General features: G+C 40.9%; 1 protein-coding gene across 1 annotated transcript in view; it reads right to left on the reverse strand.

Annotated features, from left to right (window-relative positions):
* Nucleotides 1-3,354: 3,354 nt before the first annotated feature.
* Nucleotides 3,355-17,114, reverse strand: part of AGPAT4 (1-acylglycerol-3-phosphate O-acyltransferase 4) — a 179,312-nt gene continuing 165,552 nt past the window's right edge. Inside the window, 3 exon segments of the mRNA XM_043964392.1 lie at nucleotides 3,355-7,145; nucleotides 7,148-7,186; nucleotides 12,322-12,520. Coding sequence (XP_043820327.1) covers nucleotides 7,024-7,145; nucleotides 7,148-7,186; nucleotides 12,322-12,520 — 360 coding nt within the window. The 3' untranslated portion in view covers nucleotides 3,355-7,023.

A 17,114-nucleotide genomic window follows, 5' to 3' on the forward strand; every position in this document is an offset into this window, starting at 1 on the left:
TCACATTATCCAGGTGTTTTCATAAATAACCTATTTTAAAGATATAGAGATACTCGGTTACCTTCAGCACTACTGTGAAATTTCTTGATTTATGGCATTCTTTCGGTTCACATTAAAGTAATGATATTGTTGTACTATATATACCTGTTGAAGGAAGTATTTTATTACCCAGTCATTTAGTGATAATAACTCACTTATCAAGGACAGTAAGGGATTCACAAGGCACTAAATACATCAATTGGCATTGGATCGTTATACCTCTTCCCCCACCAGGGATTTGTGTGGCATAGATGAAAAGTTGTGAATGAAAACTCAGGTTTTCACCCCCTGAGCCAACAGAGCACATAAGCTGTCGGGGGCCTTCCAAGCTGTATAGACTCTGAAGTCGCATCTTTGGAATCCTCGGATCGCTCAGCTAGGTCCTGTTTGCCCACAGTTATCCATCACTTTTTTCTAGGGCCTTATTCAAAATAGGTATTTCTAGCATTCTGCCACTTCCCCTATTGACGGAAGTTATCCCATGGCCCTTTTCAGGAGAAAAAAAATAAAGAACCCCTGACCTCTCAGCCCAGATCAACCTGGAAACCCCTTTCACATTATACAAAGAATGATTTTTATCCCTCTCAGAAGCACTCCACTGTGATACACTCGAGCAGAGGTGTCTCAGGGATCTCCACTGCAGTTTGGAGTTAGCTCCTTGATGCCTTTTGGGACTCTCTGAAGTGATCCTTTCATCATTTTCAACTCTCGGATGAAAATGGTCTTTGGGGGCAGCTAGGGTGGCGCAGTGGATAGAGCACTGGCCCTGGATTCAGGAGGACCTTAGTTCAAATCCGGCCTCAGACACTTGACACTTACTAGCTGCGTGACCCTGGGCAAGTCACTTAACCCCAATTGCCTCACCAAAAAAAAAAAAAAAAAGGTCTTTGGTCATTCTGCCACCTCATTCCCTCTAGTAGTGCTGACACCTTTGTGATAACCTCATGCAAACTAAGCCCTTGGTCTAAAGTGATCTCTGTTCCCTGGAGCTATCTCATCATTCCCTTTAGGACTCAGGCAAATTAGACCACTGATCCATTCATTACCCATCTTCCTGGTGTTCCAAATCACCTCCCACCCAAAAAAGCAAAACAAAACAAAACCAAAAAAAAAAACCCACCCAACCTTGAAAATAAATTAAGCTCTAAAGTCAGTTCCTTATTACTAGCAGGAAATGCCATCATACTTTGTCACTCAGTAACCTACATTGCCTGCCTACAGTTAGTTATCCAATCACACATTTAGAAACCTCATGCAAAATGAGCCCTTAGTCACTTTGTACAATGCAAGTTTCTGGTCACCCAGATATTTCCACTACTCCCTAGGGTTATTTCATTAATCTTTTGGGATTGCTTTTGGAGGCAGTTCTGTTACTAACAGTCATTTCTAAAAATCACCATGCTATGCAAAATTTTTAAAAAACCAAAAGGTTTTTCGAGAAAACAGAGAAGGATAACACTAAAATATCTCTGTGGTACACTAAGAAAAAGAAACCTAATAAAAACAGATTGCACTTTTTTTAAATAAGTTAACTGATTAAGAAATATGTATATACTACAATAAATAGTGGCAGAGTCCTCAGCGTTGAACTGCTATTCAGCCTGCTCTCTGGCTCCCGTAGGACCAGGCTCGAAAAGGTTGATGGTCATAGGCAATCTGGTAAGCCAAAACTCTGGGACCCTAGCCATAAAGTGGGGGTTTGGGTGGGGAGTGGATTGTGTTGGTGCTGCCCAGCTCTCCTCCATCCACAGCTCCTACTGAGCCAGAAAATACATAATAAATATGGCACTTTACCTTGAAAAAGACAAGTTTGCTTGTGGAAGTAGGGTTGCATCATGTAAGTTATTGTGAAGTGGTGCAAAGAGTTATCTTCAATCAGATGAAAAACACCAGAAGTAGACGACTGTGGCTCATTTTTCCTCATCTCATCTGTTCTATGTCTTGTGCGACTTGGTCAGACATTCTCATTTCTTGTGGATAAAATTACATATAAGCAAACACTAGAGTAACTGTGTTCTGCTCAAATTGTTCCCTAATATGTAACGGCAGTGAAACATTTTTTTTTAACTGTGTATGCTGTATGAAGAATGTAATGCGATCTTTGCTAAGTCTTTGAACAAATTTTAACTCAGCAGTGGTTGCCATAGCTTAGTCAAAGTTTTGCTAAGACTAGCAAATCTGTTTAAATCATTTTCTCAGAGGTCGACTTCATCTATTAACTATGATTTGTATAGATCGTGACCAATTTCTTGTAGATTCACACCAATACCCTATGTCTAAATGGGGGTAGAGGTGATGAGTAGAAAATGAAGGTAAGGGTTTTGCCTGTATCACTCAATTAGTAACATGAAAAGAACTGTCTTTTGGTTCAGCAGGCCACCTCACTAATTGAGCAGGTCAACTAAAGTCATTCAGTGATGCCAACTACATTCCAGGCACTATGCTAAGTGCTAAGGATTCAAAGAAACAGGGAAGATAGTCGCTACTTTCAAGGAGCTCACAGTCTAACATAGTCACATTTTAATCACTTTATTTTTTGTTTTTGGGTTTTTTGCAAGGCAATGAGGGTTAAGTGACTTGCCCAGGGTCACACAGCCTAGTAAGTGTCAAGTGTCTAAGGCCGGATTTGAACTCAGGTCCTCCTGAATCCAGGGCCAGTGCTTTATCCACTGCACCACCTAGCTGCCCCCACATTTTAATCACTTTAAAACTTAAATCTAGGTAGCTAACATTTTGCCTATCATGAGCACAGATAAGGTCTACAATCCCAAATTTCAAAATCCTTTTTTTTGGTAAAATTTCAAGTTCCAAATTCTTTCCCTCTTGTTGCTACCCCCCAACTGACATCAAGAAGGCACGGAATATCAGTTAGACAAAAACACATTTCCACACACAATCCCAAATTTCAAGTGTTCCATTCTTTCCAAGCTTGGATATACATTTGTATAAGTGTTAATGGAAGTTATTTAAAAATACTCAAATAAATAAGGTGGCTGAATTTGTTGATTGAAATCTGTATAACCCGGAACCCAGAGTCAAGTTTTTATTCATTTGAAGCAGCTATTCTTTTCACTCAAGTAAATCAAGTGATTTTGTATTCTGTTCATACCTGAGCATTTACAGAAAGGAAAGGCTGTTTTTGTTGTTGTGGTTTTTTTTTTTAAGGTCATTAATAGAGCAATGACTGTTCTCCATTTTACAGAACTTGTACACACAGTTCATCTCTTGTATCCACCTATGTCATCAAGGCTATTATATTCCAGGAACTGGACGCTGAGACAATGCCAACAACAATAAACGTCGTTGTAACTTCAGTTGTTTTTATTTTTCCCTTGTAAACAAAATTAGACTACTTTTGTTAAGGCAATTGTAAAACACAGTCGCTTATGGAGGATAACAACTGATGCCTAACAAGACACAATATGTAACGGCTTTAATACAGTAAACCAGAAAAATTTTATTACATTTTGGCAAGTACCTTCCCAGGCAGGATTATACACACTTCACCAAAAGCTTTAGGAAAAGAAGGATTGGGTAACAATATATAGTCAACTCTGATTATGGTAGATAGATCGTACTTTCTTTTTTTGTTTGTTTTTTTGTTTGTTTTTTTGTGGGGCAATTGGGGTTAAGTGACTTGCCCGGGTCACACAGCTAGTAAGTGTCAAGTGTCTGAGACCAGAATTGAACTCAGGTCCGCCTGAATCCAGGCCGGTGCTCTATCCACTGCACCACCTAGCTGCCCCCCTAGATCATACTTTCAATTTCTGTTTCACATAACTAACAAACTAAGTGAAAAAGTCCTTTAAGACTCACTAGCTTATGTTGACTTTTGACTTTTTCTTTCCTATGTAGGCCGATAGCCACACAGGCTCTTAATTCTCTATCCCACCTGGGGAATGTGATCATGAGACTAATTACTACTTTTATCTGAGATAAATCTAGCAGAGAATGGAGGAGTAAAAAGACTCGAGCGGGGCAATCTATATCAATTTTCCAGCTCTTTCTGGGTCACAGTTCCCTCATCCGTAACTAAGGGGACTGGATTAGATGGGCTTCCGAGGTCATGTTCCAGCTTCGAAATTTATGATCCTTTATCCTGAGGCAGATTCTTCACAGTGTGGCTTCATTATTTTGCTGAAGTGTTTATAAATCCCTAAAACATCAGCATATTCAAATTTAAAGATAAATAAAAAAGCATATCCTGTAGTCAAATAGGTCCTTTTTTGGATTCTCCAACATCATGGTGCCTTCTATTAGGAGAAGGATAAGCAAGTCTTTACTGTGAACTCCATCATAGGGGGTCAGTCAGGCTTGTCATACATTTCTAAATAATGGAAGGACTCTAAATCTTGACATACCTTTATATTTGCTGTTTAAATTGTCTTTTCTCAGTAATTTAACTTTCCATTTATAAATATGGACATGGCTACTGCAAGCATTTAAAGAGGTGCCAGTGACTAGGAGATTAGCCACTATTGAAAGTGAAAGTGGGCTGTACTGAACAGTGCCCAAGAGAAGTTGTTTTTGCCCACTTTCATCTTAGGGAATGCCACAAAACAAGTCACCTTCAGAAATGTTAGGATAAGCTTCCTTTCCAAGTTTTCCAAATAAGTGTCTGATTAGCTATAGGGACAGGACTAGTCATCATCTCTTAACTAAGCAGGTACTGTATCACTATGATATACCTGCCTACTTATACATTTTAGATACATAGATAGAAGTTTTAGATTCCCATCTTCAACTTATAAAAGAACCCAGATATTACAGCTAATTAGCAACTAGGTTTCAACAAACATTTGATTACTTTTCCTCATTATCTCTGGCTTTGTGAGCAAGCCTTGGACAGGGCTTACCCAAGATGATTATGTCAAACAAACATGCTTAAGAAGCAAGGGAGAGTCTTAATCTAGAGTTCCCTAACTCAGAAAAGAAACATTTAAACAGACCCCTCCAATCCAGTGAATCTCTTAAAAGAAAAAAAATTTCTAAAGATGGGACAGTATTTTGTGCTCTCAAGTTGTCAAGGATTGAGGGGATGGATGGTAAAAGATGGTGAAAGGTCCAGACCACATCCAGTATTAAAAATGACTACCGTTGATATATCCCAGCACGTTCTCCATCTTGTTTATGTTCAAAGGCAGGTTTAAAAAAACAGCTCACGATCAGGCTCATGATACTGTAATCTAGTCATCAGAAAATGAGGAGGAAGAAGCATTTTATTTCCTAAAATCACTCTGCCCTTAGTGTACACATATATACACACAAGGGTGTGACATAAAATAATGAAAATGACTGCGCAAGACTTGTACAAAATTGGCCTCATTGACAGTCCTGTTTCTTGCTTGCTTGAATCTATTTATATTTTGTTCTTCCTCATAGATCAAAAGCTCTTTAAATGGAAAGGTCTCTGTCTTCTGCACCGCAGAATACTGTCACATTCAATAAATATTAATGGACTGAATAAGAAACAGGTTGTCTGAAAGTAGAGCTCTCTGAACAGAATGAGCCTTTAAACTCCTATTTGTCTAAGGATCCAATACCTGCATTAATGCTTGATGTTGGGTGTGTGTCCAGAAAAAGAAATCCCAGATGACTAACCAGAAATGGCCGAAGTCATACACATCTCTGTTACTTAAAAAACCAAACTGAGTGTGGCATCAGTGTCACAAACCCAAAGTACAGCCATCCCTAAAGGAACCCATCTTATATAAAACAGTTCTCTTTGGGGTAAATTATTGCTTTTTCTACCAGTTGCTATGTTGGCTACCAAGCATGGGATCCTTCATACAGGACATCTCTGCCCCAAGGTCTCATGGACACAATCTTTTGGTAAAATAAATTAGGAGTTACATAAGAGAGACCATTGCCCTGATCAAGATTAGAATCTTGGTAGTTCAGTGAGAGCTACTAATGATGATAAAAACAAACAAAAACCTAAGAAAAGGCTAAACAGCATTTTAATCAAGTGAAAGTCATGATTCGATGAGATTTTCTGGATTGTGCCAATGAATTTGCACTGGTATTCAGTTTTGCATTTCATTAGCTGATGCCATGGACAAGGGAACACCCACAAAAGGTAGTGATGTGCCAGGTCATTGTATTATATTTGTCTTGAGGATGAGAAGGGCACAGGCATGCTGGTGCTGACTTGGAGACAAAACAGGATGGATACCAGAGAAATCACAGCAGCAAAAACACCATGGGTATGTAACCCAGGAATCAAAGAGGAGAAAGGAAAGGCTTTTTTTTTTTTTTTTGGCCATTCAAAAGCTTTCACGCAGTTCCCCCAAATCCTCTATTCATTCTCCCTTCCAGATGTATACAGGTTCTTACTTATTGGGTATGGATGTCCATCAGTCCAGACTCTTAGACTGTCATCCTTTCATCTAGGATGTTGACATATATGGTCATCTACCTCATTTAGAAGGCTTCATGGTCTGCAGGCATGATAGCTCTCTCTGCCTAAGCAGTCTCCAAATTACCTTGTAATAAAGATCACAAAAATGCCATGCCAGGAAGAGAGAAAAGGGAGAGAGTGAAGGAGGCCTGTGTAAACATATACCACAGATGTGCCAGACATACATGTTAATTTTTGTTTTGGAGGCATAATTTAATCCTCTTTGTAAAAGCACTCTCTACGCCATTCCTGGTAACCTTTTAGAGGGTTACGGAAAACTCAGCACCAAAGGACAAAAGGGATTCCCTACCCCACCCCCAAAGTATGTCTTGGATTATTATAAAACATAGGCCTTCTGCATATATGGATGCATACACGCATACACACACGCTCACATATGCGCACACACACACACACACACACACACACACACAGAGGAAAGAAAGAAAAACCCGCTTAAAAAATGTTAGGAGAGGGGATTTAAGAATACATCTTCTTCCCCATCTGGCTTTGAGACCAAGCCCCGCCCCCCAAGAAGGGAGAGTGCTTTGATATATCCCCAGTAGTCTCTCATCCAACCTTCATCACTCTGTCCTATTGAGGAGAATCAAGAGTTTCTGAAGTTCCCTTTGGATGAAAGCAGTCCCTGAATCAATCACTTTTGTTTTCTGCTTGCTGCTGTTGTTTCCGTAGGTAGAACCTTGTTAATTTCGGTCACACCGATCATACGCCGAACACCAACAGATGCTGCAGAGAGAGAGAAGGGCCAAGAGTCAGGAGGAAGTTCGTGGATAAAGGCATAGAGCCCACAGTAAACCAAGGATACTTGCTGTTTTAATTCAATTAATTTCACTGAGAATTCGCAAGTTTTTTTTGGTGGGTAAGGGGTACCAATTCACAAGATCTGTTAATACCCTTAAAAAAAAACACCACAGAACCTTACAGTTGTAAGGGACATTAAAGTCCATACTGACTGAGAATCCCTTCTACAATATTGCCACCAAGTGGTCATAAACCTTCACTTGAAGACTTCTGAGTGAAGGGAACACTACCTCCAGAGACACCCCATTTCTTACACTGTCTAAATCTGCCTTTATAGCTTATTTGTACTCATTGCTCCTAGTTCCACCCTCTGAATCTAGAGATCAAGTTTAATAACCTTAAACACAGGACAGCTTTTCAAGTATTTATACCGAAGCTATCATGTTCCTTGTCAGTCCTGCTCCCATGACTGTTCTCATGAGTTAAAAGTCCTCATTCCTTCAATAGCATCATCCTGAGACCATCTTATTCATCCTCCACTGAATAGTCTCCAACTTATTCCTTCCTAAAATGTGGCACACGGACAGCACATGATATTCCAACTAGGGCACAGCTGAATGTGCAGCTACAATGTCCCCACATTCAACACTGGCCTCTCAACGAAGTCCTAAATCACATTTAGATTTTTTGACTGCCATAGGACTTTGAAGTACACCAAAATATGTAGGTCCTTGTCAGATGATTCACTATCTAGACAAACCATTTTCTGAAAAAACTGTATTTGTAGGGGGCAGCTAGGTGTCGCAGTGGATAAAGCACTGGGCCTTGGATTCAGGAGGACCTGAGTTCAAATCCAGCCTCAGACACTTGACACTTACTAGCTGTGTGACCCTGGGCAAGTCACTTAACCCTCATTGCCCTGAAAAAAAAGAAAAAGAAAAAAAAATTCTTAAAAACTGTATTTGTAACATTGATTTTTTTTTTTAAACCAAATGTATACCACTTTGCATTTGTCCCTACAAAATCCACCTTGGAAGACTGGCCTTAATAATCTAGTCCTCCAACATAGTTTTGATCCTTTTTCTGTCAGTCATATTCCTCCAAGCTTTATGTTATCAATAAACTCGAGAAGTCTTGCACCCATGCCTTCAATTAGGTCACTGTTAAAAACTCAACAGCACAAAGCCGAAGAAAGAGCCCTTGGACAAGAATCAGGGGTGAAGACATGAAGTTGCTATGAATCTAATTCAAATCATTGTGATAAGTATTTTTTAACTGCCTACTGTGTGGTAAGCACTGCTCTGGGTACTTGGGGAAACAATAATAAAAATAAAACACATAATAATAAATAATTTATATAAAATAAAAATACTATTTCTCATGATTCTAAATACCTAAATAATTTTGAGTATTTTTTACCTCTCTCTCTCTCTTTTTTTTTCATGAGCAATGAGGGTTAAGTGACTTGCCCAGGGTCACACAGCTAGTAAGTGACACAAAGAGTAATTCACAAAGAGTAATCTTCCTGACTCCAGGCCCAGCACTCCAAACACTATCAATCTCAAAGGAAAGAAAGCTACTCTTTGGCTAAAAGCCAAGTTCACATGTGGGTTTCCTATTAGAGTAAATAAACCAACGGCATTTGGAGGCCTGGAGGTAGGAGGTTGTTTAGAACTGCACTAACATAGACAGTTTGGGCCTATGTCGTGTAGCAGAATTTGGACCATCTCTCACATCTGTGTTCTCTTTTGAGTTCACAGCCTCTACTTCAGCTTACGCCTTCATCACTTCTGTCTGGGATAACTGCAATAACCTTTAATCTCTGCTCTCTCTAATTCCCATCCTCCACACAACCACCGATAATGCTCTCTTTAAAACAAAGATCTGACCCTGAAACTCTGCTAGTGAAAAATGTTCAGTTTCTGTATTCCCAATCATCCTGTTGGCTATGAAAGCCAACATTGGGCTTATTTCATATTATTTTCACTACCCAATTCTTCCAGTCCCAACCGACTTGCTCCCTGTTAGCCACACTGACAATCCATCTTGAATGCAAGCTCTCCTCACTTCTATCCTGAGTAGTTTCCTTCAAAAGTAGTGGGTGCAGATTCACTAGTAGAAAGGCCTAAACAATTCAAATTGGGCCTCAGACGCTTGACACTTACTAGCTGTGTGACCCTGGGCAAGTCACTTAACCCCCATTGCCTCACCCCCGCCAAAAAAGAAAGGCCTAAACAAGGCCTTCCCCAAAACTACTTTGCATCATTTACTATAGATTTATTCCTCTACATTCTATTTATCTATACACCCTCCCCCCCAACCAAGAATGTAAGTTTCATGAAGGCAAGGCGTATTTTGTCTCTGCACTTAATATGTAATAAATGCTTTTTTTGAATAACAACCCACCACCACTACCATTGCTATTACTATTACTACTCACCACCACCACCGCTATATTTCTATTGTTGCTCAGTCACCCAACACTTCATGACTCATTTGGGGCTTTCTTGGCAAAGATACTGAATGGTTTGCCATTTCCTTCTCCAACTCATTTGACAGATCAGGACTGAGGCAAACAGGGTTAAGTGGCTTGTCCAGGGTCACACAGCTAGCAAATGTCCGAGGCCAGATTTGAACTCAGGAAGAGATGAGTTTTCCTGACTCCAGGCCAGCACTCTATCCACTGCACCACCTACCTGCCCTGAATTCCTAGTAGCACCTTCTTAAAACAGAGGGAGGACCTAAAATGGCACACCATCAATTTGAAGGAGTCAAGAGGGAGATAAAAAACAAATGCTAAAACCTCTGATTAGAAGCCAAGCAGGGTGCCTAATTCAGGCAGCTAATTCTGGAAATTCAAATCTCGTTTTAAGGAACCATCTTGTAGCCAGCTGTTCACTCCCCAAATCATTTCTCTCTCCTCTCCCACCCTGCCACCCCCTCCTCCATGGTAGGAGGAAAGTAGAATCGTATCGTTATTCTCAATAGTCGCTTACTCAAACCCTCAAAATGTTTAGAAATATTTTCTAGGTTGCTTTTGGCAGTATTACCGGTGGTCATTTCAATCACCAGAAACAAGCAGTCGTCATAAAATACAGGAATGCCACACAACTAAAGAGTTTTGATAAAGGCCCTTGGGCCCTGTGGGCTTCAGTTTTCATATCTTGACAAGAACAAACTGAATGCTATTCAGTGCATTTTGAAGTGCTAGAAACTCTTGCTCCAATCAAACTTTGGTGAAACCCTCTTCTATAAGAAAAACTGTTTGGATTTTTTTTTTGGGGGGGGAGCTGCGTCTTTTATTTATTTCTCCTGAACTTACAAAAATGACCTTTTAAAAATTTTAAATAAAATAGACCCCCTTGGTCAAGATCTTGTAACAAAAATGAATGTGCTTCAGAGTGAACTTTCTCAGTTTTTCCAAATTCTGCCTCAAATAAAGCCAAGAAAGGACACTCCAAGAATCATGATTGATTTTTTCTCTGAGTCCTTTCTGCCATCAGGCCTGTCGAATGAGTCTTAATAAACAATGAACAGTTATTAATAATAACAATAGCGGGCAATTATGTAGCACTTTGAGATTTGCAAAGCACATTATGAATATCGGCTCCTGTGCAATCATAAGAACCTGCTTTTATCATACCCCATCTTTACAGATGAGGAAACTGAGGCAGACAGCAGTTCAGTCACACAGCCAGGAGCATCTGAGGTTGGATTTCAACCTAGATCTTCCTCAATTCACATCTAGCATTCTATAAATGCATGCTCATTAGCTTGACTATGAGAGAGAAGGATGGAAATGTATAGGTAGGCATGTCAGTTCTTACCAAGTCAGTGTGGCACTGAAGAGGGAGAGAGGCAAGTACTGTTCCCAGGAGGGTCCCGTGCAAGATACACTACCCATGCAAGACTGCGAGGATTACTCCCCACCAGAAATTTCTCCCTAAGTCTCCTAAGGGAACTCATTTAACCCATGGCAGGGAAGAGGACAGTGGATACCAGGATGTAGACACAAGCAGAGAAGGCAGAGAAGTGTGTCCCACATTCTATAGAAAGTCTTCCCCAATCCTTCTTAATTCCAATGTCCTTTCTGCTGTTAATTATTTCCTATTTATCCTGTATTTAGCTTGCTTTGCATTTATTTATTTATTCATTCACTCATTCATCCATGTAATATATTTGTTTGTGGTGTGTTGTCTCTCCCATTAGTGTTGTGAAACCTCTTGAAGGCAGGGACATCGTTTGACCCTTTGGTATAGCCCCAGTGCATAGCACAATGCCTGGGACATAGTAGGAGCTTAATAAAGGTTCTATGATTCACTGGTTGGTTAGGGACACCAAAGGAAAGGAAGAATAAAAAGAGATCTGAACTTGGAAAATCTCCAAGGAAAAGTAGAGCAGTGGGAACTCAACTAGGGCAACCGAAGAAAACACCCCAAATAACGGGGTCCTGATTGCAGAGCTTCATTGAGGTTAAGGACAAAACGGCAACTGAGGCTGCTCCTCTGACTTCTGTTTCTTTTCTTTTTCCCCCTCCATGAGAGCTACACAGTCACATTAGCAAAAATTTTAGGTTATTTCTGGGGCTCAGGTGCGGGACCTGAGGTGGAGCTGGCCAGGCCAGTCTGTCCCTTCAGGGCTCAGGCCCCTCCATGGGGCCCAGGCTGCTCCCTCAGCAGTAGCTCTGACCCATGCAGCCATGGAAGGCATGAGGCAATGACTCCCCAATCAGGGGTCACAGGCTCCAGCTGCAGCTGCAGCAGCAGATGGCTGGAGGGAACCAACACAGAGAACAATGCAGAGAGACTTCTGAGGGCTTATCTTCCTATTACAACTCCTTGGAAAGCCTTCAAGTGCTTAGCAGAACATAGCCTGGGAAATGCTGGACTAGGTGATTACTAGGGTCCCCCGCAATTTCTAATGTTCTCAGCCCCAGCTTGGGCTCCATTTTTCAGAAGTTCTGGGTTGGAAAAGGTTCAGACAACATGTGGAGCATCTTAGCTGAGCCTGCTCGCTCACTCCTCTACACACGCGTGCACACACACACACACACACACACACACACACACACACACACACACACACACACAGATGGTCCAGGCATCAGCCACCTCACTTACCCACAAAGATGACAAGGGCAAAGCTGGCCAGCGTCAGCGATGAGCCGCTGCTGATCATGTTAACCACCAGTTGGAACAAGGGGTAAAGAAGAAGCAGAGCCCAGAAAAGCCAACTCAGAAGAGTCCAGGGTCGCCGAGGTGGCACGATGGGGGTACCAGGGTATGTTCCTGTTCTGTAGTATCCCTCCTGAAAGGCATCCTGGGAAGACAAAGAGGTACCACTATGAACTCACCGTGGGGGGTAAGAGGAGGAGGGTGCCAACAGCTTAGCTCTCTAGAGCAGGGTGGGAGCTCTCCTGGAGAGACTGGTGAAGCCTATGCACTCACTCTCAGAATAATATTCTTAAATGCACAAAATACATAGGATTAAAAAGGAAACCAAATACAGTGAATTACAGTTTTATTGTTCTTCAGTCATGTCTGACTCTGTGTGACCCCACAGACCATGCTGTCCATGGGATTTTCTTGGCAAAGATGCTGGAGTGGTTTGCCACTACTTCTGTGGTGGTTAAGGTAAACAGAGGTTAAGTGACTTAACCAGCTAGTGAGGCTGAGTCTGAACCCAGGTCTTCCTGACTCCTATCCACTGAGACACCTAGCTGCCTCCATGGCAAACAGAGGTTAAGTGACCTCTTACACCACAGGTAGTAAGTATCAGAGGCTGAATTTGAACTCAGGTCTTCCTGATTCCAGAGGGCAGCTACGTGGCACAGTGGATAGAGCACTGGGCTTGGAAGCAGGAAGACTCATCTTGGTGTTTTCAAATCTGGCCTCAGACACTACTAGCTGTGTGACCTTGAGCAAGTCACCTAACCCCTGCCTGCCTCAGTTTCCTCAACTGTCAAATATGAATAAAAATAGCACTTACCTCCAGGATTGTTGTGGGAATCAAAGGAAATAATATTTTTAAAAGCACTTAGCAGAGTATCTGGCACATAGTAGGCATTTTGGCAAATACTAGCTATTATTATTATTAAAATTATACATCAGGAGCTCTCTACCATGTACACTGTTGATAGAGGACAAATTCCCATAATACAAATATAACTGGGGGGCAGCTAAGTGGCACAGTGGATAAAGCACCGACCCTGGAGTCAGGAGGGCCTGAGTTCAAATCTGGCCTCAGACACTTGACAACTTACTAGCTGTGTGACCCAGGGCAAGTCACCTTAACCCCAATTGCCTCACCAAAAAAAAAAAGAAAGAAAGAAAGAAAGAAAGAAAGAAAGAAAGAAAGAAAGAAAGAAAGAAAGAAAGAAAGAAAGAAAGAAAGAAAGAAAGAAAGGAAGAAAGAAAGAAAGGAAGAAAGAAAGAAGAAAAAGAAGATGAAGGGAAGATCTCATTTCTGTCTTTAGGTATCTTGAAAGACTGTAATTTTAGTAGAAGAAAAATTGGCCTTCTTCTCTTGGCTCTGGAGGTCAGAAGCAGGAACCAGGGGTAGAAGCTGCAGAAAAGCAACTTTAGACAAATTTCAGGGAAAGTTCCCTAATAATGTGAGCCCTGAGAGGTGGTGGATCCCCCCCCCCTTAGTTGGAGGTCTGCAAGGAGAGGTATGATCCCTTGTCAGGTAGGTTGTCGTGGAATTTCTTTGACTTCACATTGGAATAGATGAGTACTGTAGAGGTCACTTCTAACTTTTATATTCTGTGATTCTGCACCTTTTTGGTCAGAACAAGGCTGTAAGGAACTCATGATTAGTCAGATTGTTATCTCTGACACCAGCTTTGTCTGAAGAGATTGGAAACTAAGCTGAACAGAGCGGTCCGTGCTTTGGGGTAACATGAAATAAATCACCACACAGAGGAAAATAAGCTTGAGTTTTTTCTTATATAAAAATAGGCTTTAAACTCACCGTGCGCACACACACACACACACACAAGTATGGCTCATACCTAGCATCAATTCAAATGAGCTAGATTAAAATCATTAGATATGTAATATACTTTCTTTTCCCTCTTAGATTAATTGGCTTTCTCCCTCCCTCCCCCATTCCCCCATGTGCATATTACTTTGAGTGTATCTGGTTATAGACGGAGACCATAGGAGGAAAACTGGATGGCTGGGGAGGACATAGGTGGTCTATGTAAGTGGAGAAAATAGTGACTGTCAGAACTAGAAAGAGCATAATAATAGTCAACAGCCCTGGGAGGTAGGTGCTATTATTATCTCCATTTTGGAGATGACAAATTTGAAGCAAAGAAAAGTTAATTGAATTGCCCAGGGCTACACAACTAGAGTTGTCCCTTCCACATTGCAGGGGTTAGGGAAGTGGTGCATCCGATATGGAGAATCCGCTTACAATTTTTTGGCCCTCCCTTCAGACCAGGACAGAACTCTGAATTATTATGGTATTAAAAGCTAAATGTGTTGATATTATACAATAGTATACAGATAGCTTATTCATTTCTGAGTTTCTAAATCCACTGGCCTTCCTGTCTGTGTTGTCTGTAGTTTCCTCAAAACTCCCCCCAAATTTCCATTTAATTTCTTATGCCAACCGGTGATATATTGAAACTGTGGTAGGAAAGCCACAATGTGGAAGGGATAACAATAGTAAATGTCTGAGGCAAATTTGAACTCAGGCAGCCTTAACTCCAAGTACAATGCTCTCTGCCACCTCTCTGCCTAGAGATCCAATTTAGCCTTTGCATTTTACAGATAATGACAATAGTAGCTCACATTGAAATAACCTTTTTATGGTTTGCAAAGCACTTACATATATCAATTTATTTGAGCCTCAAAAAATGTTACCATTATCCTCATTTTATAGATGAGGAAATTCATGCTAAGGGAGACTAAGTGACTTGCTTGGGTCATATAGCTTATAAAGTGTCTGCATCAGGATTTGAACTCAGGTCTTCCAGACTTCAAGTCCAACAATCTATCTCCTGCAGCACCTAGCTTGCTACCTCACCAAGCTTTCAACTTAACGCTCCTACGCAATGATCAAAAACCCCTTTGCCAAGTTGATGGCCCTTCCTGGATTTATCGATATCTCTTCCTAAATTGTGTTGGCCAGAAAAAACACAAGGCCTCCAGGGGTTAGTCTGAGAAGGGCAGAGTCCTGGCTTTTAGACTTTTGTCTCTGCATGTAATATAGTCCTTTGCAGTCTGGTGCCCCTTTGCCACTCCCCGCAAAAAAGTGTTTTTAAATGCACAAAACAAAATATAAAAGAAACCAATTATACTGAAATTAGTTACCAAAATAATTACTAACTTTATTATCAAAAGGAATTACAGGGGCAGCTAGGTGGTGCAGTGGATAGAGCACCAACCCTGGAGTCAGGAGGACCTGAGTTCAAATACAACCTCAGACACTTAACACTTTACTAACTGTGTGACCCTGGCAAGTCACTTAACCCCAATTGCCTCACAAAAAAAGGAATTACTAATTATTATTATTAGATATTCCAAATGTAACCAATTATACTGAAGCCTAGTAATCAAAATATTTTAAAAAATAATTTCACAACCCCCAAGTTAGGAACCTCTTTCTATGATAGTCTAAGTCATGGATATCATTCCACCTACAGCTGGGTGATATAGTGGGTAGCATGTTGTTGTTGTTCAGTTGTTTCAGTCTTATTTGACTCTTCATGACCCCATTTGGGATTTTCTTGGCAAAGATACTGGTTTGCCATTTCCTTCTTCAGCTTTGACAGATGGGGAAACTGAGGCAAATAGGGTTCAATGACTTGCTCAGGGTCACACAGCTAGTAAGTGTCTGAGGCCAGATTTGAACTCTGGAAGATGAATCTTCCTGACTCCTTGCCTGAGCTCTATCCACTGCACCACCAAGCTGCCCCAGAGTGGGTAGAATATTGGGCTTGGAATCAAGAAGACCTGACTTTGAATGCAGCCTCAGCCATTTATTAGCACTGTGACACCAGGCAAGTCACTTAATTTTTCTGTCTCACAATTTTCTCATCTATGAAATGAGAGGGCTCAGCTCTATAGCCCTTAAGGTCTCTTTTAGCTCTAAAATCCATTTTTGAGTTTCCTTTTTCTTCAGTGTAGTTAATAAAAGACAACAACAATAACAAATCCTCGACCTTTCTTTGTCTCCCTTAGTCTGTCAATTTCTGCTTATGCTGAGCTTTAGTAATCCTAACTCTAGTCTCACAGGATCATGCCAGATCTTTGTATTCACCCTTCATTACCTGCCCTTGCTTCCGTTTTCCTCATCCATTCATTCTGTCCAACTTTCCTTAGGTATCAGAGAACAACTATCCCCCTTCCTTTTCTAAGGCTGACTATAGAAAAACCTTTAATGCTGATCAGGCATTTTCCAGCCAAGCACCATTTGGCTGTATTCAGTTGTGGTACTAGGAAAAATCAATCAACCAATCAGCATTTATTAAGTGCCTACTATGTGCCAGGACAGTAAGTTAATTACTAAGGCTCAATATTCATTAATGGCTACTCATCCAATGATGTTATATTGAGAGGCGTCATTACTTCCTGGAAGAGTTCAGTCATGTTGTAATGGTGACATTATTGCAAAGACAGTTTTACAGGGGATATGCCCATAGAATCCAACATTTTCACAAGGCATGCAAGAATCTTCACCACCTGTCCCCAATCTACTTTCCCAGCCTCATGTTCTACTGTTCCTTAAAGTATGACCTACTTATTAGCTGTTGTTACAATTGCTCCTTTCCCGGTAACCTATATACTTAATACCTGAACTGGACTCCTAGCTGGTAATCCAAGATGTTTGTATTTTCTCACCTTTATGCTTTTCCTTGTGCTGTTCCCCTTGCCTACAACACCCTTCTTGCATCAATCTCTGC

The sequence above is a fragment of the Dromiciops gliroides genome, chromosome 4 (genome assembly GCF_019393635.1).
Source record: "Dromiciops gliroides isolate mDroGli1 chromosome 4, mDroGli1.pri, whole genome shotgun sequence".
NCBI classification, from domain to species: Eukaryota; Metazoa; Chordata; class Mammalia; order Microbiotheria; family Microbiotheriidae; genus Dromiciops; species Dromiciops gliroides.